The sequence below is a fragment of the Notamacropus eugenii genome, chromosome 1, assembly GCF_028372415.1.
Source record: "Notamacropus eugenii isolate mMacEug1 chromosome 1, mMacEug1.pri_v2, whole genome shotgun sequence".
NCBI lineage: Eukaryota > Metazoa > Chordata > Mammalia > Diprotodontia > Macropodidae > Notamacropus > Notamacropus eugenii.
The window spans coordinates 126945518-126967311 of NC_092872.1; the positions used below are offsets into that span (position 1 = coordinate 126945518).

Below are 21794 nucleotides of genomic sequence, written 5' to 3' on the forward strand. Positions count from 1 at the left end.
GATATGCTATCTTCTTCCAGAAGGAATCCTTTAGGATTCCAGGTGATAACAAATAAGGATCACACTGTAGGAAAGGCTCTCTGGCTTTTCAGTATCTTTTCAGAATCTTTTTCAGATTTCATTATAGCAATGCTTGGGTATTACAGTCTGCTCTGGGTAAGCAGTCATTGATAACCTTGATTGTGTGCTACTAGAAACATGGTGAGTGGCGAGTGGTTTTTGTAGTGTTTCAGCTATCCTTTCTATATTTTTTCCTCCTCTTGACTCTCCCCTTTTATATGAAGCTTTTGGGTGGTGATAATGAGTGGAATTAAGCAGAGTGCCCAGCAGTTGGGGAATAAAGTTTAATAAATTGTGATATATGCTTGTAAAAAAAATATAAGGAATATGAAGATGCAGAGGAACACCCGAAAACTTATATGAAGTGATATAAAATGAAGCAGCAGAACCATACAGTACAGTAGAAAAAATAATTATGATAATGTTAAAAAAGAACACAAAAATGAAACCAAATACTATTTCAATATAATGATCAATCTTGTCTCTCCCCTTCTCACCTCCTCCCCACCCCAGCTGAGGAAATATGTACCCTCCTTTTTTCCTTGGAGACATGGCAGACTATGGGTACAGAATGATGTTGTCAGACCTGATTCCTGTGTCCACTGATTTTGCTTACTTTGTGTCATAAAATAAAGCTTAATAGGAATGATGTAAAGGGGATAAAAATCATCAAATTTTTATTTCAAAAAAAATTAACCAAAGCAACAAGTTATAGTTGGTTCTGTTTCAAAGTAGTCTTAGATCTAGCATTGCTGACACTCTGCTTTAATGAGGAGCAGAGAGAAAGTGGAGAGGCGAAGGTGGTTATCTGGGTATTTGGAAAAGGGCCTCTCTATAGTTAAACTTGCAGGTTTCCTGAAATTATTCTGCTCCTAGTAATAACACAGTTATGTAGTGTTTTAGCATTAGCTAAGAACATTTCCCCCAAAGTACTCACTGAACCCTGGGAGATAGGTAGTACAAGTATTATTTTACAGTTGAGCAAAATAACTAAGTTAAGTAACTAGTGATGAGTAACTTGTAAGAGTCAAACTAGTATCGGGAATTCTAATCCAGAGCCTTCTTCCTGACCCTGCATCAAACTATCTATTCCTAGACCAGGCTAGCAAGATTTTTTCTTTTCAAGGGGAGCTCATTTCCATAAACCCAATTATTTCATAACACTTATTTGTCAACTTGTTTGGATTAGGTATTTATGATCTTTCAGAAGAACGAATGAATCAAATTGAATTAATAAGCAAATGGGTTTTATATATATATATGTATATATATATATACATATACACATATATGTGTATACACACACATATATAAAGTGCTTTCTATGTGCAAAAGCACTGCTAAGTGCTGGGGTATACTAATAGAAAACCTAAGACGGTCCCTGCTCAAGGAGCTTCCCCATTCTAATGGGGAAGACAACACTATATAAGAGGTTTCAGCTGCAAGTCAGATAGAAAGGTACCATGGTCCTTAGGGCGCAGCAGCAAAGCAGATGGTAACACATCTTCTTTCATGTCATTTCCATGGATAAACTATTTCTATTTCTGATGTTGAACCATTTGACAGCGCCAAGGACTTTGGTGGGGAGAACTTATTTGGTCTTGGAGTCTTCGATAGATATGACCTCCAAAAAGGCCAGGGCATCTCGACGCCTGCCTGTTGGTGGCAGTTGGTCAGTAGTTGGAGGTGATGTTTTAAGGTGCTGGCTGTGATTTAACTCTCCTGGCATATGCTGTCTCTCCCTCAGGGCGCCCTTCTTCTACTAGGCTGGCTTACCTGCCCTATACATGGCAGTTAGTTGGCAGTTGGTGGGAACGGCTGGCCCCTTCTTTACAGGGGGTTGTCTCCCTGAATGATGGCTTAAGGGACAGGAGTGAAAGGAGGGTCAGTAGTGTGGGAGGGCGCTTCTGTTCCAGGGACCCTTGGGCTTACATGCCCATTGATGGCAGTTGGTCGACAGTTGGTGTTACTGGTGGTAAGGATAGTGGGACCCTTCTCCAAAGGAGAAGCAAAACTTCTAATAATAAGCAAAACCGAATCGTTAAAGAATAAACTCAGATTCCTCAGGAATCCAAACAACAGAAAAGTCCAGATAATTAGATTTTTTTCTCTCCCCATTTTAATTTGGCTTGTTTCTTGTGTCAAATGTCTCTAATTGTTTTTGACTTTTTTTTTTTTAAATAATGATTTGTTTTTAACTGATTTCATTGAATCTATACACATTTTTCCCTAGCCCCTTTTATATGTCCTGTGGGTAACTGATATTCACAGTGGTGGAAAGAGCATTAGAAAGTACCCAGTGACATGGATTTGAGTCCTAGCTGTGTGACCTTGAGCAAATTGCTTACCGTCTCTGGGGAATAGACTAAATGATTTCTGTGGTGCCTTCCAGTTTGAAATCTATGATCCTGTGATGATCCAATTTCTGAAAGACAACGCTTTCTCAGTTTTTAGACAAAGGCTCAAGTATGTTCAGTATAGTTTCACTGCTAAATATATTTTATACCTTCCTAGAAAATTGTAACATGTTACTCCACTTCAGCCAGGTGATCCAGCCAAATTGTCCTGCTATCTGCCTGCCTGCCTGCCTGTCTGTCTGTCTCTCTCCCTCTCTCCCCGCCCACACACACTCCCTCCCTCCCTCCCTCCTTGTTTCCCTGTATATACGCCCTCTTCACTTCTCCTAGAATCTCAGGCTTCCTTCAAACCTGTGGTCACTGAAACTGCCTATAATACCTCTCCTTCTCCCCCCATTACCTGATATTTACCTGGTGTTTACCTGTATTTGTACTTGTTGTCTCCTTCAATAGAAAGTAAGCTGTTTGAGGGCAAAAAACTTTATCATCTTTTGTTTTATGTCCCTTTGGACATATGCCTGGCGTATGCTTGGGCTCTTTATGTTTAGTTGACATCAAACTCATAATTATTTCAAATGGCATTTCCTTCTTCATTCAGTAAACATTTTTTTTTTAGTACTGTTATGCACCTAGTATTGTGCTAAACACCTGAGGACCCCACCACCATCACCAAACTTGAAGTAGTTCTTATACACTGAAGTAACTTTTATTTTTGTTGAAAAGATATGTTTATATAGAGGTGTGTGGACAAAAAAAATTCACGGCAACCTTTGGAAGAGAAGGCATCAACCTCTAGGGTGAGAAAGACAGGACCAAAAAAGGACTCTGGCAAAAGGTGGTACTCAAGCTGATTCTTAATAAAACCAGAATTCCAGGAGTCAGAAATATGGTAGAAGAACATGCCAGACTTGGGAGACCCAAGAGTCATGAATGACAAAAAGCTAGTAAGCCAATATGGCTAGACTGTGTAGAGTATATACAGGGGGGATTTGATGCCCTTTTCACCCCACCCCCAAGTTCAAGTGAGGTAGTCACAACAGTTGAGGTGTTAATGTGTCAATAATGCACTAATATCCCTCTTTACAGGTTTTTCTGCTTGAAGTGGTAGTGAGACAGTCTGGGCTCAAGCCACTATGGGATTTGATTTCTGAGTAGTAGGGAAGTGGGTAGTTTTCTCCCTGCCAATCCTCATTGTTTTCTAGCAGCCGAGCTACCCACCTGTTAGTATCATAGGATGGTAAATCTTAAGCATACACGGTACTTCAAGGGCCACATAGTCCAAGCCCCTTGTTTTACAGAGGAAGAAATTAAAATTCATAGAGGTTCAGTGATTTGTCCAAGGTCATCCAGGTAGTAACAATCAGGAGGCAGCATCCAGTTGCTAGACAGTTTGTTGGCTCTCGAGTTCAAGGGTGCTAGTAGTTAAATGAGACATATGTTCTCCAGATAAAATTGAGCACTTGAGGGAAGCTTTAAGAAACATGACCCCTGGCAGCAGAGAAGAGAACCAGGCCTTGATTCAAGCTGGAGAGGAGCAGATCCAGGAGTTCAGCTGGCTCAGCAGAGATGCTGCAACCAGTAGGGGTGCCAGGGTAAGGACTCCACGAGGAGAGGAAGAAGACAGCAGGGTCCTTGGCTATCGGCACATGTTCCATCTGGTGTGCCTTCCCTTCCTGTGGATGTTGTGTGAGAGTGGACTTCAGATTTATGGGGAGAAATTTTCTTTTTTTTTTTTTTTTTTACTTAACAATGGCATTTAAGTAAATGTCACAGCTTTGAGCTAATTGAGTATGCTGACTGTCAGGGGAAACCATTGTTAGAGACTTGAGCAGTGACTTTAGGAATACAGACCCCTCAAACTACCTCTGTAGTCTGTATCACTGAGGACCCCACTTAGTAGTTAGTGTGCTGGTTGAGGGGAGTAGCCAAAAAGATATGTTATAGTAAGATGACTAGAAGGACAGGAAAATGCCAGTTAAGAAAAAGCTTTAAATGCCAGCAAGGAGTTTTAAGTTTGATCTAAGAGGTACAAGGAGCCACTGGAGTTTATTGCTGCAATTTTAATTACTGTTTGACTAATCACTTGCTGGTTCAAGGTGATGGAGTCTGGGAGTTGGGCTGAGAGCTTGCCGGCTCTGCCTAATTCTCATTCATCCTGGCTAACTGGAATTATATTGTAATTACTCTTCAAAGTACTGACATGTGGAATCAACTCTCTGCAGCCTTTTGATTCTGAAGATGCAGGTCCCCAAAGCTCTACTTGTAATGAGCAGTTTGCAAAAGGCAAGTCCTGAATAGTCCTTAATGTATTTTCTACCTCTAAAATAGTTACGTGCTGTCTTGAAGAGCCTTCCTGCCATGCTTGCTGCCATGTGTGGGAGGCAGTGAAGGGCAGTATAGAATTATTTCATGTGGTGAGATTAATGTCTCAGCTCTTTTTATTCCCCTCATCTAGTCCTCATTTCTTTGTCACCTGCCTATCAACACCTAGAGTTTACTCATACGATAGTATTAAACTAATGGTAAAATGAAAAAAAGAAAAAAGCTTCATTAAAATATAAAAGCACATGCATTATTGGAAAAATTCAGTAATTCATCACGCCAATTTCACTCCTAACTCCTTTAGCTTCTTCCCCCATTCACCTCCATACAGCTGAAAGGCCCCAGGTTGTAGTATTGTCTTATTTCATAGTGAAAGAACTGATCTAGCTTTTCATAGAAATTAACAGCATTAGCTTTAACACAGTGGCAAATACTTTTTTGTCATCAGTTTAGTGTGACCTCTTCCAGTGTAGGACCTCAGGTGAATGTCAGAGGTTGCAGAATGTATCCTTTTCTGATTTCCACTCTCTCCTGCAGTGATAAATGAGTTACATTTATTCTAGTGTACAGTGAAATATAAAATTCCATAAAGGTGCCTTGGTTATTAGATGGATATCACAGAGCTGCTCATTATGCACTGTGGCGTAACAAAGATTATAGATGTGACCAAATGGTAATCAGCAGAGTTGGAGCTGTAATTAAGTACTATTGTTCTGTACTGTGGTTTCTCCTCAGGTTTCTGTTGCAAAGTGGAAGGAAACTGAGCAGTTTCAAACCCACAGACATCCTTCCTCTCATCCCTCCTTCCATCCCTCCATACTCTCTTTTTACATAGTCAAGCAGGTTGGCTCCTCTCTGACATTGGAGGAAGAGGAGGGTTGTTTCATAGGCAACTGGCAACTGGCAACCAACCTCTTCCAGTCTTCCTGCAGTTTACTTCCTGTGACTTCTTAAGTGTTTCTTAGCAGGTCTTTAGAACAGCTTAAATCAGAGAGCAGTAACCCAGGCCATGGCCAGTTGTCCTCTCTTTTGTCTTGCCACAGGACTCTGATGGCTTTTTAAGAGAATGTGCAGCTCTTAAATCCAGTTCACTCATGAGTGTGGTGTCATTGGTCCTCCAAAAAATCAAAAGGCAAACAAGAACAATGAATATTTCAGCCACATTTTAAACGTAATTCCAAATTGCTTTTCAAAATCGTTGGACAAAGTCACTGTTCCACCAACAGTGTGCTAGTGTGCCTGTCTTCTCTCAGCCCCTCCAGCACGAATTCCATCTTTTATCATCTTGGTCAGTTTATGGAGTGTGAGGGGAAACCTCGAGAGTTGTTTTCTTTTGCATTTCTCTTATTAGTAGTGAATTGACATGATCTTCCTTAGGGTTATTAAAGTTCCTATGAGTTATAATGATTCTCCTTTTGAGATGTTTTTTCCTGTCTTCTGACCATTGGAATCTTGCATATTTGTGTTAATTTCCCATATGTCTTAGATATCAGACCTTTATCATAAATATTTGAGGCAAAGATTTCTTTCCTAAATCAGCTATTTCCCATCTTATGCACTAAATCTGCTCATACAAAAGCCTTTCAGCGTCACATAATCAAAATTGTTTTTTCTTTTGTGATCTCTTCTATTCCTTATTTGGTTAAAAACTTCTCTCCCTAGTCTTCTGAGCTGGTGCAGTGATTGTGTGAGAACTTGCTTTCTCCCTCTGCTATGACAGAAGGAGTTGGCAGCCCATAAATACGACCCAGTGTCTAGGAGACGTAGTAATGGCCTTGGAAGGCTTTCTAGGTGTTTGTGGTGTGAAAAACCTTTCTAGGTTAACAAATGAGTCCGATGTGCTTGGACCTCAGAGGATCTGCTTTTGCACGTCATGACTTTAGGGTCTTGATTGGGGTAGAAGAGCAGCACGCTGGCAGGCATTCTGCTACTCAGGACTTTGTTATCTTCACTCAGTGTGACATTCAGTGATACTGTAGAATCTTCCAAAAATTGCCTTTTGAGAGGTTTGCCCCTTTTTTATGTCATCCCTGAGCAACTTGATAGAAGAAATGTTTTCAGGACCACATAGGAATGGAGGCTTAATTTTGTTTTTCTTTTCCCTAGTCCTCTCCCCATATCCCACTTAAGTTTTTACTCGGTTTTCAAATCAAAATTAATGGAGAATATGAAGGGACTTTTGGGGACTTAGTTGCTAGTAAAATTATAAACTTCCCACTTCAGAGGAAACAAAAGTAGACAGCAGCTGTTTTACCAAATGCATTTTATAAAGTGGAGGATGCAACGTACAAACTCCCACTCTAGCTAATTGTTTCATGAAAAGGCAGGGTTAGAGGAATTGGCAGGGTGGGGAAAGATATAGGGAAGTGTAGTCATACACTCTGCAGCAACAAACAGAAAATGATGTTTTGGCAGATGTTCAGGGACCAGAATTAGCCTGAATCAGTTTGAGCTTTCTGTGCACTGCCAGTGATGATCTGCAAATTGCATTGACTTTCCAAGCCAGAAAGCTTGAGTTGGCTTCACTCAACCACCGTAGCAGCAGTCCAGCCTCAGGTTTTCTTAGTCTTCAAGGTCAGGGAGTGGAGAACAAGCAGTGTAGCTAGGCCTGAGCCACAGTATAATGACAGACAATTCTAGAGTCAGAATTCTACTGCATAGCTGGCCTAGTGGCTAGGATTGTATGACATTCGTGTTTTCCTTAACTGCTGACTTCAGGTTCAAGGGCTGCTCTACATTTTTATTAAGTAACCCTGGGAGTAAATATCTAAGCATTACATGAGTTTCTAGCAATACAATTTCTACATTCCTATTTCTCTTCTTTCTAGGTCTTCTGATCAATGATGTTAAGTCATTATGAGAACTCAGTTGACCAGTGTTTGTTGAGTCCCTGTGTGCTTTCTGCTAAATGGCTCAGACTAGGTACTGCAGATGCACACAGGTTCTGCCAACTGGATAAATTCTAGGATTCTGAGATCCAAAAGAACTACCCTTGTTATTTAATATTTCCTTTCTCCTGCCACTTAAGATGTTCTGCACTCACCTGGGAACCCTAAGTAATCATGTTGTTTTAGATGACTAAGGTCATAGGTAGATGATTGTTTTAAATTTTGGCTGTTTCCATACAAGGATGTTTTATCAGTTGTTTCTATGGGCCCTAGGGATTTATTGGTACGTAGAGTAGGGCTCCTATTTCTTGTAGATAAGGATAATGGCTAGATCCATATTCCTTGCAACCATTCTCATTAACTTCTGGTGAAATTTTTGGAATGAGACACACCGATCTCATTCTCTCTAATTTTTAGGGACATTTCTGTCAGACTGAAAGGCAGAGAGGAAGATAGCACTGCCTGAGAAGACATTTTTGGAACTCTTGATCATTTTGAGTTCACTGAAGGACTGTTCCCTTCTCTCTCCACCCACCTTTCCTCCTGTAGATTACTGTACTATTTGATAGCTAGATTAACAAGGAAAGAAAATAAAAGAAATTACACCTCTAACTTGGTATTTTCCTTAAATATCCAAGTGACTCATTTTTCCATCTGAAAAATGGATTTGAGGGGAGGTTTTGGACTATATATTCTCTAAACACCTTCCCAGGTGTAAATCTTCTGACTCTGAGAACATCTGTAGACTCTTTTTTTTCTAGAGTTGCCATGATGGGAAAAAGATTGAACAGCCCCTTTATATACTTGGTATGAAACATTGTTTCTGAGCAATTGGGGGTGGGAATAGGGAATGATAGGCAGTGGAAAGAATATTTCTAAAGAAAGGAGAATTTCTACTGCAGTATTCTCATTTTGTGTAGAATTCAGGGGCGGTTGCTGCACACCAGGACTACAGACTAGAGCTTTGAACAAGAGTTCAAAACTGCAGAATTTAGAGACCTCCAAGCATGGTTGACTGGTGAGGGATCTGGGAAATAGGTGGGTTTAAAAAGGTCTTTTTCCCATAGGTGTTCTAATTTGAACTCCTCTGCTGCTTTCTTTACCCCCATAGATGGAATCCCCTGTCTCCACACCAGCTGTGCTGCCACTTCATCTTCTAGTTCCAGTGGTCAGTAATGATATCTCCTCCCCCTGTGAGCAGATCATGGTTCGAACCCGCTCTGTAGGAGTGAACACCTGTGATGTGGCATTGGCTACAGAACCTGAGTGCCTAGGCCCCTGTGAACCTGGGACCAGCGTCAACCTAGAGGGCATTGTGTGGCAAGAAACAGAAGATGGTAAGTGTTGTGTGTGTGTATGTGGCATGCCTTAAATGCCTTTTCAGTTTCTCTTCTTCAGGATAGTCTTAATTTAGACTTATAATGCAGTGTATCTCAAGTATTGGTTAAGAGGCTCAGGATTTACAATCTCCTAATGATAATGTTATAGTGGATTAAAACAATTTATTAGCAGTAAATCCTGATTTGAGGAATTGTGAGATTCACTTTCCTTGAGTGGTTATTTACCCTTTGGCATCTACATTATGTTACATTATTGGCCTAAATGCAGTAGTAGGCCAGGGAAAGTGACATCTATTTTCTTGCCCTCCCCTTAAACATTTTTCTTCCTCTTTTTAATTCAAGATTTTTTTCTTTTTAATATATTATGCGTTTATATTCATAATATTTTGTTTTATATTACATTTTACAATAGATCCCTTTCACTCTCTTCCTCCTGTCCTTTCTTCAAGTAAAAAAGAAAAAAGTTCAGCAAAATAAGCAACATATTGAAAGCATTTGACGTTATGTAAAATATTTTGTACTCATAGTCTCTGACCTCAGAAAATGAGAAGTGGGAGGTACTCTCTTCTTTGGGGCCGAATTTCACAGCATTCAGTTGTAGTTCTTCTGTTGTTTTCATTTGTGTTATTGTAGTCATTGTTGAGTATGTTGCATGCTGTACTTTGTATCAGCTCATATAAGTCTTCCCATGAACATCTTTGTTAAAAATCAAGCCCAACCTTAAAGAAAGGTCATGGCAAAGCAACAGCATCTTGAGAGCTGGGAGAACAGGCTATATTGTTGATTTAATTGAGTGTAATATGTAGCTTGCTTTTTTTTTTTTTTTTTTTTTTTTAGCACCAATATCTCCTCCAAAAACTACCTAGTAGTCACTGCCAGCCTGAGGTCCCTCTCCTCGACACCCCTACCCCCTGGGTGTGTGGGTATGGGTGGGTCTCCCACTACATATTAGATTTTTACAAACCCTGGAAAAATTGGAAAGTGTTTGGCTGACTTTATTCCCATGCATCCATTAAACATTTCACCACCCATGGTACCCCCTACCCCCAGGTACTTCAGCAGTTCAATTCCAGTAAAAATGTTTAGAGGAGTGGTTGGAGAAGGTAGACCTTATGGCATCAGTAATCGGATTGAGGATAAAATTTCTGCTCCAAGAACTTCTGAGGCCCATAGTAAGATAACTAAATATCTCTGCTTATCACATGCTGTGTCATGTAGATTTGTGTTTAAAGGTTATAGGCACTCCTCTAGTCATTCTGATAAATTCTTTTCCAGTGAATGATGTACACTCTGCAGTAGGTATTAATGTGTTATCTCATTGCTAGTCTTGGCTCTTTTGTGGGTATTAATATAATAGTGAAGTTAGTTTTTTTGTTTCAGTAAAATATTGAAGTTTCACGCTATGCCAGAGGCATATACAATATGCAATATATTTTATATGTAAAAGAAACACACAGAAATTTGTGCCTGTTTCTATATACCTTACATACTGTCTAGAAATCACAAAGTGGCTATCTCTGATGTTTAAAAATGTCATTTGCCTGTAGCCAAACTTCTGAACAGTTAGAGTCTGCTGGAATGAGAAGCATGTCAAGACCACAGCTTAATGCTGTTCAGCAGGCTCCGGGGCATCTTACCTCAGTGCATTGAGTTGATTGACAGAAGAGATCAATTTCTTGCCTGTTTGCTCTGCTCATCTTCAGGATTTGAGGAGGAGGGAAATAGGCAACCTTCTCAGAAGTAGAGATGTTTTTCATGTATGCAAACCTAATGAAAACCTTTAGAAAGGAGAGTGAAAAAGTCTAAACTTTTTTTCCACCTTGAAGTCAAGTAAAGCAGGGTAGGTTTATTGTTCTGTGCCGCATTTCTGACTTTCTTTATGAGGGTAACTGGCCATCCATCACTAAAGTCCCTTCATGCCTTTTCCATTCCTGGATTACTGCCACTTTTGTCTAAAAAGGAAGGCCACATAAATTAATATTGTCAGAACTTTAGAAATATTACAAAAGTTCTTTCTTTTAGACTGTGAAGTACATTTTACAAAACTTAAGCATGAACATGGCCTTTTAAAAGAGGTTTACTGTAAATGCTTTTCCTTATATTGAAAAGTTTTCTCTCTGACATCATTTTTCTTTTTTTACACCTGTCCTGATTTACCCTTGTTCTGGTCTTCTAGATGGTTGAAAGATCTGAATTGAAGTATACATACACATTGCCCCTTTCCTTTATTATAAAATTTTTTATTTTTTAACTTAAAAAATTTATTTTCATTTTCATTTTTGTTCTGAAAATAAGCATTTCCATAAAGAGTAGAATAGAAAAAAATATAAATCTCTAAGGTACAACTTGCTGATCCTTTTAAATGTGTAATAAAGTTATCATGTAATTTTCTTTTTTTTCTCTTTCTCCATCCCCACCTTTCATGGCTGCCATTAGGAATGTGTGTGTATGCAAAAGCATTCTATACATACTTCTCTTTATCAGTTCTTTCTCTGGATGCAGATAGCATCTTCTTTCATATGACCTTTGTAGTTAATTTGGGTATCTATGATAGGCAAAATGACTTCTTCCCTCAAACTTATTGTTAAAACAGTATTGTTGTTACTATATATATATATATATATATATATATATATATATATATATATATATATATATATATACCATGTTCTTTTGGATCTGCTCATTTCGCACTTCATTATTTCATGCAAGTCTGTTTTTCTAAGATTATCAAGCTCATCATTTCTCTTTTTTTCTTTCCCCAGTTTAATTAATTTTGAGTTTTCAGCATCCACCTTTTTTTTTCTTTTATTAATTTATTTGTTTTCAGTTTTCTACAATCACTTCCATATAGCTTAGATTTTTTCCCCCTCCCTCCTTGAGACAGTCTTACATAGGTTCTACACATACATTCTTATTAAATACATTTTCACCTTTGTCATGTTGCATAGAAGAATTAAAATAAATGGGAGAAACCACAGAAACAAAACAGAACATAACACCAGAGAAAATAGTCTGCTTCATTCTCTGGGTCCAATTCTATAGTTCTTTCTCTGGATATGGAAGGCATTTTACCTCAAGAGTTCATTGGGAATTTTTTTAGGTCCTTGCTTTGCTATGAAGAGGTAAGTCTATCAGAAAAATTCCTCACACTATGATTGTCAGCATTCACTTTTATAAGATTTTAAATTCTAAGTCGTCCCCCCCCCCAAGATAGCATGCAATCTCATATAAGGTATACATGTACGGTCATATTAAACAGGTTTCCACATTAGTCATGTTGTGAAAAAAAGATTCAAAACAAAAGGGAAAATCATGAGAAAGAAAAAAGAGAGAAAATAGTAAAGCTCATTGTTTCTTAGAGCACTTCTTACAGCACAGTAGTATTCCATCCCAATTGTATACCACACTTTGTTCATTTACCTGTCTTGCTGTCCTCTTCCCCTAGTATGTACAGGGGAAAAAACAAACCCTCTTGGATTTTCCCTTGGGCACAGCCAAGATTCTAGGCTTTTCATTTATCAGCTTTTTCCTTCCAGTTTCCTTCTCTCTGCACTTCAGACTCCCTTATTCATATAACACAGAACTTACATAGTTAGTCAGAAGTTGCAGACTACCTGACCTCTCTTAAGGGGTAAGGAATTCACAAAGGACCCTGCATAATTGAGTCATCTTTCTGTGAACTGGTGTAGAGGGCGAGGGCATAAGTTTAATTCTTTCCTCCATTCTGCATGACTGTCCTGTTATGTCCCTCTCCCTTTACAGACATCAGTTCGAATCTTGCTTTGGAGACATTTTGAGATTCCTTTAGTTCTTAACTATTTTTAGGCTATTAGCCTGCACTTGTCAAATCCTCCCTGTGGTGGCTCCACTCTGGGACTTCTGCTGTTAGGAAGACCCTGGGAAGTGCCCAGCATTATAAGGCTGGGAGTGACCTTTCTCTTCATTTTCTTGGAACTGGTCCCTCACTCATATATAAATCCTACCCTCTTCCTTTTCTTTCTTTGTGTCACTGCCTCACCATGTATCCAGGGCCCTCACATCTGCTTTGACTCATCCCTTCTCTATTTCACTAACAATAGGAAAAGTGGGTTCCAGATCTGATTCCAGGAGTATATTACATACCTCTTTCTTGATCTTGTTATAATCCACATTCTTAAGTCAGTAAACCTCACCTTGATGGCAATAAAAGCCAGAGCTGAGCACTCTATACTTAGCTTATGCAATGTGAATGTTAACATGTTTTTAAGAATTTTTTTAAAATATATGAAAGTTAAGGTGGGCCTTTTAGACAAAGACTCAAGCATCTACATTTTTGCCACTTTTAGGGCAGAAACCCTACCATGTCTGGTGTAGGTGATCACACACACACACACACAAATGTGTCATGTCTCACTACTGTTGCTAAGCAGAACTTCTTTAGTGGAAAGTGAAGTAAGCTAATAGAAAGCCTTGGTTGTTATCCAAGCTCTCAGCTAACTAGGTATTGGAACTTGGACAAGTCACTTAAAGTATATGGGCCTGTGTTTATTCCCTTCATAAATTAAGGAGGTGTCTTTGAACTCTAAAATTCTTTGATTGTGTAACTTAAGCCACAGCATATAGCTTACTTAGTCCTGGAAGATTAATGGAGATGAATATGGGTTTATGTTGCACACAATTCATGTAACCATGTTTTATGAAGGGATCATAGGATCATTGATTTAGAACTGGAAAGGACTTCAGAAATAATCAGTTCCACCTATTCATTTAACTGATGTGGAAACAAGGCTCAGAGAGAACTTAAGGGCTGTGCCTCAGGGTCACACAGGCAGCTGGCATGTGAGCCCAGATTTGCCTTAGATTTCATAATCCCAGGTACTGTGCTCTGGAAGATGACACCTCATGAATGAAATTTAACTTTGTGAAGTGAACTTTTTAAATAGTCCATATAATCCCAGTAGCATCTTGATGTGGGTTTTGGCATGTAATTTAAGAGCTAAATTGTGTGTGTGTGTGTGTTTTTGTTTATTTTTTACACTAGTAAAAGGTTTTATTCTCTCCTGGGCTTTGCTGCTCTTGAGATTTTTATTATAGTGTACCACTCCTGCTCCTCTCACTTCATCTCAAAAAATCATAAAACAGAAAGGACCTTAGAGGTAAATCTAGTCCAACAACCTCCCCTCCCCCTCTGCACCCTGCCCCCCACATTACTCTCTGTAGAAATCCCTGGTATTAGTGGGGAAAGTTCAGGATTTGGAGTCGAGAACCTGGATTCAAGTCCAGGCTCTGCTACCTTAGTTATCATATGACCATAAGCTAGTCCCTTTAATGTCCCTTGGCTTAAACTTCCTCATCTCTAAAATAGTTAAGGGGTGGGGACTAGATAACCTCTAAGATCTCTTTTAGATCTAAAATTCATGATCCTATGACCATTATACTTCAGGGCTCTTGGTCCCATAAGACCAGAGGAAATAATCTTTGCTACTTTATTGGTAATGGATATAGTAGAAAAATGCTAGGAGTCAGTAAAGACCAAGGTTCTTGTTTCCTAGCTATAATCCTACCTAGTTATTGTGGCCATGAGCAGAGAATCATAAATTCAAAGTGGAAGGGATCTCTAAAGCAATCTTGTTCAATCCTCCCATTTTAGAAGTGAGAAACCTGAAGCCCAGGAAGGTTCAGTGACATGAGTAAGGCAGTAATGTCAGAGGTAAGATTTGAACTCAACTTCTCTTGACTCCTGAGCCAGTGCTCTTTCCACTGCACTTTTTTCTGCTTTCCCAAGGAAGCTATTTTACTTTTTAAGGTTCAGTTTCTTCATTATTTTAAAATAGGTTGCTTCCAGCTCTAAGCATTTTAGGCTCTTTAGAGTAGAAAGAAATGAAATCAGTTTGAGGGATGATGAGGATGGATGGAAACCTGTGAAAGACAGCTGTCTTTTCAGACAGGCCATTGTGGCTTCTGTGTGCTCCTGCCCCAGTTTCCAGGGAGAACACTTGGCTACATTTCAAACTCTGTGGTTGAGCCATGTGCTCTGGTCTAGGGATTGCAGTTTTCTCATTACCAGAGTAATAGACAGTGGTTTTCCTTAGGAGGAAGTTAGTTTTCCTGTAGTTAGCTGCCCAGAGAAAGGTCTGCCCAAGTGGTTGGTTCATCTTCTTCATCTGCTTCCATACCCTTTCACCAAGTCCTCCTTGCTCCCCATGTCATTATCTCTCTCAATTGAGAGAAGAGGCAGCCTGTTAAACTCTTTTCACAGAAATTACTGTGCTGTTACACTTGTTTTGTTCCATGTGATTCTGACATGGAAAAGTACCTTTGAACCATTAAATATCTGATTAAAGATATTGTACCAGAAAAGTAACATAATACTTGCTTTTCTGTGTTACCGATTTCCTTTCTTCTTCAGCTTAATTAACTGCTCTTTACCATGAGTCATTTGCTTTTAGACTACACTCACCTGGAAGTATCCCAGGCACTGTGACCAAGCTCTTTAGTTTGGACATTTGCATCCTAGTCTGACTCCCTGTAGAAAGGTCTCAGCCAGTAACACAACCATATTGAGCCCAACAACCATTGTTTGGCACAACAAACCTTCATAGCAACAGAGAGCACCACATGGCAACAGCAGTGGCTCAAATCAAAAATTAGCAAAATCAACACATACTTCGTTTTTCATCCTTTGTGCTTTTATCCAGTTCTTTAACCTCTTTTTCTCTTCCTTGGAACTGAAGGTTGATATGGAGTGGTAACTTTTCTCTATTCCCATTTGAATTAAGGAGTTTTCCTGATTTAAAAACAGAATGTACAGACATACTAGCCAGCATTGTACATTTCAAGTGTTTTAAAAACTGAAGCAAAAAATCTGAGGAATGATTTATCTCCTTTTCTTTTTAAAGTTTCTCTCAAAAAAAAAAGTTTTATTTTTATCCTTAACTTAAACACAAAATAAAATGAAAACTTCCATAAGCAAATAGAACAGAAAGAGGATTGTACTTGAAAACCACAAATCTATGTTATATACAGCTTACTTTTTAAATTTCTTTTTCTTTTAAAGAATCCTGTTGGTAGTCTCTTCTCCCCCAAATTCCTTCCTCTAAATTAGGAAAACATAATAAAATCTTCATTCTTTTGCTGGGCAGAAATGAATCTGCATTCTTTTAGGAGTTTGTTTGACTTGCTGTATGTTTTATTTCCCCTTTTTAAAATTCTGAAGCCAACCAAAGTCAAATAAAATGGGCATTTCCTGATGCAAAGTAAAACACCCCCATTAACTAACATTCCATATCCCTGGTGTGGTTAAATTTGAAAAGGTGCCTCTACTTCCTTTCCTCTCACTTTACAGCAGATTGCTCCTTCTGTTATCTCTGTTCTCTCATCTTCAGTCTTTACTTGTGTACTGGCTGCTTGCTATAAACATTATTGTATTTCTCCTGTTCTCAGTAAATCTGACTTGATGCATCCATTCCTGCTGGCTGTTGTCCTGTAGCTCTAATCCCTTCTGTGGCTAAACTTCTGAGAAGGCCGTCTTGGAACTTGCCCTCTTTATCTTTATTTCCCAGTCTCCTTCAGGTCTCTGCTAAAATTCCACCTTTTACAGGAAGCCTTTCCTGATATCTCTTCTACTACTTCCTGTCTATTAATTATTTAAATGTATCGTCTATCTAGTTTATTTGTACATAGTTGTTTGCATATTGTCTCCCCCCTTTCTTAAGAGCAAGGATGTTTTTTTGCCTTTCTCAGTATCCCTAGTTCTTAGCACAGTGCCTGGCACATAGTAGCTTAAGAAATGTTTATTGACTCACAGTAAAAAAGAGAAGGATGTGAAACTTGAAAAAATTACCATGTACAGTTTACTTTTCCTTTGAGTATATGATAAATTCATTGTGTAACTTTGAAGGCTTGCTTATTTGTTTGTTCTTACTTAGGACCTTTCTTCTCTTTGGTGCCTTTTTAAGTATTTAGTGTTTCCCTTACCTTCTTAGTCTTCTTTTTTGGCAACCCTGTCAGGAGGAAAGGGGAGAAGGGAGAAAGAGGTAGAGACAAACAGATGAGCAAATTGTCACATTGGTCATCTCTGAAAAAATATATCATAGTCTGCACTTTCAATCTGTCATCTCTGTTAGAAAGTGAGTAGCTTGTTCTCATCATTGGTTCTCAAATCATTATTGTTATATTGATTAGAGTTCTTAAGTCTTTCAAGATTGGTTTCCTTTATTGTCTCATATAATTTGTTACCTGAAAAGTTGGAGTTCTAAAATTCTTCCATTCTAGAGGTGGTTATATTTACTCAGGTGGAGCACGAGGGAATTAGGTTTACTAGTCATTTGTTGTTTAAAAAAACAAGTGGACAGCATTATTGGACCTTCTAGACTTGGTGATCTAAATACTGCTAGAAAAATAGATCTTGACTCAACCTGTCTGATGAAACTTGTAAGGGTGATAGGCGGAAGTCTTGGTTACCTTTGTAACTAGCCTTGACTCACAAAAGTAAGTTTAGCCCATTTCAAGCAAAACTTTAAGTTGCTGCTTCTACTACTGAAAGATAAAATAAAACTGTTCCTCATTTTGAGTTAGACTGTACAGGATTTCTTAACCTGGAGTCCATGAACTTGGTTTTTTACTCAGTATTTTTTGATAACTATATTTCAGTGTAATACAATTGACTTCTTTTTTATTCCTATATCTTCTATTAATTTTAAAACATTCTCAGATGGGATCTGTAATCCCCCCACTAAAAATTAGGAGTCCCTACTCTAAATGTTGGGATCTTGTTCTGTAGACTTCTTACAATGCCTCTCAATCCCCATATCCTAGTTGACCAAAGAAGTCTGTGAACATCAACTGTACAGTTTTAAAGTATTCTCTTTTTAAAAGTCCTGTGAAGTAGTCTCCTGTTTTTAGGGTTGTGTAGATTACAGCTTCATTATTTTCATTCTTGTCTCTCAGGACTTGAATGTGATGTAATAGCACACTATGCTTTCAATGTGGTTAGGGACGAACAAGAGACAAACTTGATGACAGTTTAGGACATGCTACTCACTGATGGTTCAAGGGATTTCAATTTGATCGACCATCCCATTCTTTCCAGATTCTTTATTTCCTTTAGTTTATGCCTTTACTGTCATCCCATGGTTACAGGCTGATATATGATCAAGAAGCAGTAATTTTGAGCCTTGGCATCCACAGCTTTCTCTCCTCTAAAAGGTATTTATTCTGTTCCTTTTAGGGTTTCTACAAAATCCAAATGAAATGCTTTCAAATAATATTCTGTCCAATCTATGTGAACCTTTTAATTAAACCAATCAGCAACCTTCCCATTGAACTGTATTTTTCCTCTTGTAACTTAATAGTGCTTTCCTCTACTTCTCCTTAGACTTAAAATAGGATGCCTCTTTCCCATGTGCAAACCTTTTCCCTGCCCTTCATCCCTCAGCTGATTTCTTAGAATGATTCTTCTTCTCCCCATCTTAAATGTAAAGCGTACCTTTGGGAGCGAGTGGCATTTGGTGGAAGGGAATCAGATATCTGTAAGGATGAAACAATGAAAATGAAACTCTGTGCTTCCCTTTTTTTTTTTTTTTTTTGTAGTCTATTCTAGATTGGTATGTTGCTCCTTTAAGTAAGGGGCTGAATACTCAGGGAATTCAGAAACAGACTGATAACTCCCAGAGCTGAGCCCAGCAGTGAATGCTTTTTCTCTCTCTGGTTCTCTTTTCAGTTCAATTCCTGAAGCTCAGTTAAGCACAGTGCCGGAGGCACATGATATATGTGCTAGAGAGCTGGCAGCATCAGGAAGACCTGGATTCAGGATTTGCCTCAGATAGATATTGTCTGTGAGATACTAGGCAAAGCTCCACCTCTCTGTGTCCTAGGCTACAGGTCACAGAGAAAACACTGTTCTGCTTTGGGAGAACGTCCTTACTAGGAGCTCCCTACAGCCCTTGGATAATCAGGGCTGTAAAGGAAAAATGCATCTGCTGAGCCTTGTAGAGAAATGCCCCCAGCCAAGGTCTCCGTGCCCTGTTAGATCATAAAGTACAATAGCTGTGGACAAGCATGGCTCCATTCCAACATCAGGGAGGGAACTTGAATTGGAGGGAAGTTGGACTGGCCAGAGAATCCTTTCCCTTTCCCAGTAACTAGAGCTGCCACCGAGCTGCCAACCTGAGCACAGTGACCTCCACTGAGCTTGCCTCTCTCCTTAAAAACACACAGAGTTTGTGGTTACCTTTGGAGGAGGACAGGGAAGATGTATGATTTGGGGGGTGTGATGAATATAATGTAAAATGTCTGTGATTCAGGGATATGTGAAGGCTGCTCTGAGATCCTCAGAATTCCTTACTAACATCCTGGGCTAGAGTTAGTGTTGGAGTGGCTTAGGCTTCCTTATATTGAGCTTATTCTATGAAAGTTCTGCTTTCTCCAGCCCATTTCTAGTTTACTTTCTTACCCATGATTATAGTAGCAACATATCTGCCTCACCACCACCCCACCCTGGCACCAGACCTGAGAGCACAATCTAGGGTTTCCACTAGCTACTGATCAGTTTCTTGGTGAAAGTCCTGCAGTTGGAAAATATTGTGGTCATATGAGTGTGACTCAGGCATGATGGGTGTTGGCTTGTGTGCTCTCTTTTCATGTCCTGAGAGCCCAGAAATTAGGACAGCTGAAGGTTTTCCATTTTCCATCTGTCTCAAACATGAAAATTTGGGGATTTTGAAAATATGAGTTTTCCCTGGGCTTTAGAAGATATAAGTAAAAAGCATCTCCCCCTAAGTACCATCGCAGGTCCCATCATTTATTTTTTGTGAAGAGGACATTAATGAACTCCTTCTTTCTTCTTCCTCTTCTCTCCATTATGAGCTACCCTTAGAAATAACCTCTCTGAGAAATAATAATATTTATACCTGCAGCTTCCTAGGACAGACCCTTTCAAAGTTGAATGCTTTCTTATGGTCTGACTGATAACATGTCTGTGATGTATTACTGGAGCTGATGGGGTAAGTTAAATTGCTAAGGACCTGGAAATGGGGTTACTATCCTGATTTTAGATACCCCTTAAATGAGGCATTGTAGGAATTTAAGCTTTAAATTACAAAATATTCTCTACTAAGATTAATGGTATTAGAAGAGGGTTGGGATCTGAATTTTTCCTCATGTAGGCAACCTTAAGCTAGTTGACTGGAGCCAAAAGTTCCTCACGCCACCTCAGGGTTAAATTGGCCCCATGCTATGTTCAGCTAAGACCTGCAGAAGACAGATTTTTATTTTTAATTTATTTATTTAACTTTTAACATTCATTTTCACAAAATTTTGGGTTCCAAATTTTCTCTCCATCTGTCCCCTCCCCCCACCCCAAAACACCAGGCATTCTGATTGCCCCTATCACCATCTGCCCTCTCTTCTATCATCCCTCCCTTCCCTTGTCCCCATCTTCTCTTTTGTCCTGTAGGGCCAGATAACTTTCTGTACCCCATTACCTGTATTTCTTATTTCCTAGTAGCAAGAACAGTACTAGACAGTTGTTCCTATAACTTTGAATTCCAACTTCTTTTCCTCCCTCCCTCCCCACCCATTCCCTTTGGGAAGGCAAGCAATTCAATATAGGCCATATCTGTGTATTTTTGCAAATGACTTCCATAATAGTCATGTTGTGTAAGACTAACTATATTTCCCTCCATCCTATCCTGCCCCCCATTGCTTCTATTCTCTCTTTTGATGCTGTCCCTCCCCAAGAGTGTTGACTTCAGATTGCTCCCTCCTCCCACTGCCCTCTCTTCCATCATCCCTCCCACCCTGCTTATCCCCTTCTCCCCCACTTTCCTGTATTGTAAGATAGGTTTTCATACCAAAATAAGTGTATTTTGTTCCTTCCTTGAGTCAAGTGTGATGAGAGTAAACTTCATGTTTTTCTTTCACCTCCCCTCTTTTTCCCTCCACTAAAAAGTCTTTAGCCTGCCTTTTTTATGAGAGATAATTTGCCCCATTCCATTTCTCCCTTTCTCCTCCCAATATATTTCTCTCTCACTGCTTAATTTCATTTTTTTAAGATATGATCCCATCCTATTCCATTCACTCTGTGCTCTCTGTCTCTGTGTGTGCGTGCGCGCATATATAATCCCACCAACTACCCAGATACTGAAAAGTTTCAAGAGTTACAAATATTGTCTTTCCATGTAGGAATGTAAACAGTTCAACTTTAGTAAATCCCTTATGACTTCTCTTTGCTGTTTACCTTTTCATGCTTCTCTTCATTCTTGTGTTTCAAAGTCAAATTTTCTTTTTAGCTCTGGTCTTTTTATCAGGAATGCTTGAAAGTCCTCTATTTCATTGAAAGACCATTTTCCCCCCTGAAGTATTATACTCAGTTTTGTTGGGTAGATGGTTCTTGGTTTTAGTTCTAATTCCTTTGAATTCTGGAATATCACATTCCAAGCCCTTCAGTCCCTTAATGTAGAAGCTGCTAGATCTTGTGTTATCCTGATTGTATTTCCACAGTACTTGAATTGTTTCTTTCTAGCTGCTTGCAATATTTTCTCCTTGACCTGGGAACTCTGGAATTTGGCCACAATGTACCTAGGAGTTTCTCTTTTTGGATCTCTTTCAGGCGGTGATCTGTGGATTCCTTGGATACTTATTTTACCCTCTGGTTCTAGAATCTCAGGGCAGTTTTCCTTGATAATTTTATGAAAGATGATGTCTAGGCTCTCTTTTTGATCATGGCTTTCAGGTAGTCCCATAATTTTTAAATTGTCTCTCCTGGATCTGTTTTCCAGGTCAGTTGTTTTTCCAATGAGATATTTCACATTGTCTTCCATTTTTTCATTCTTTTGGTTTTGTTT

At 39.1% G+C, this 21794-nt stretch overlaps 1 protein-coding gene and 1 long non-coding RNA gene across 11 annotated transcripts in view; one reads left to right on the plus strand and one right to left on the minus strand.

Moving 5' to 3' along the window:
• LOC140506541 (uncharacterized) overlaps positions 1 to 15538 on the minus strand; it is a 28475-nt gene extending 12937 nt beyond the window's left edge. For 2 of the 4 annotated variants that reach the window (XR_011967963.1, XR_011967965.1), the window contains exons 1-2: positions 15410 to 15538; positions 10605 to 10919 (exon numbers count right to left, since the gene is read on the minus strand). This is a non-coding gene — a long non-coding RNA (uncharacterized lncRNA). Of the gene's footprint in view, positions 1 to 8827; positions 9687 to 10604; positions 10920 to 15409 lie in introns of those variants that run through there. The other 2 variants (XR_011967966.1, XR_011967964.1) reach the window with 2 other exon arrangements.
• The window catches only part of ZNF609 (zinc finger protein 609), a 230449-nt gene that overhangs the window by 174584 nt on the left and 34071 nt on the right, over positions 1 to 21794 (plus strand). For 4 of the 7 annotated variants that reach the window (XM_072613752.1, XM_072613739.1, XM_072613746.1 and 1 more), the window contains one exon: positions 8739 to 8964. In XM_072613752.1, coding sequence (XP_072469853.1) covers positions 8739 to 8964 — 226 coding nt within the window. Of the gene's footprint in view, positions 1 to 1354; positions 1556 to 1613; positions 2036 to 2751; positions 4010 to 8738; positions 8965 to 21794 lie in introns of those variants that run through there. The other 3 variants (XM_072613778.1, XM_072613769.1, XM_072613759.1) reach the window with 3 other exon arrangements.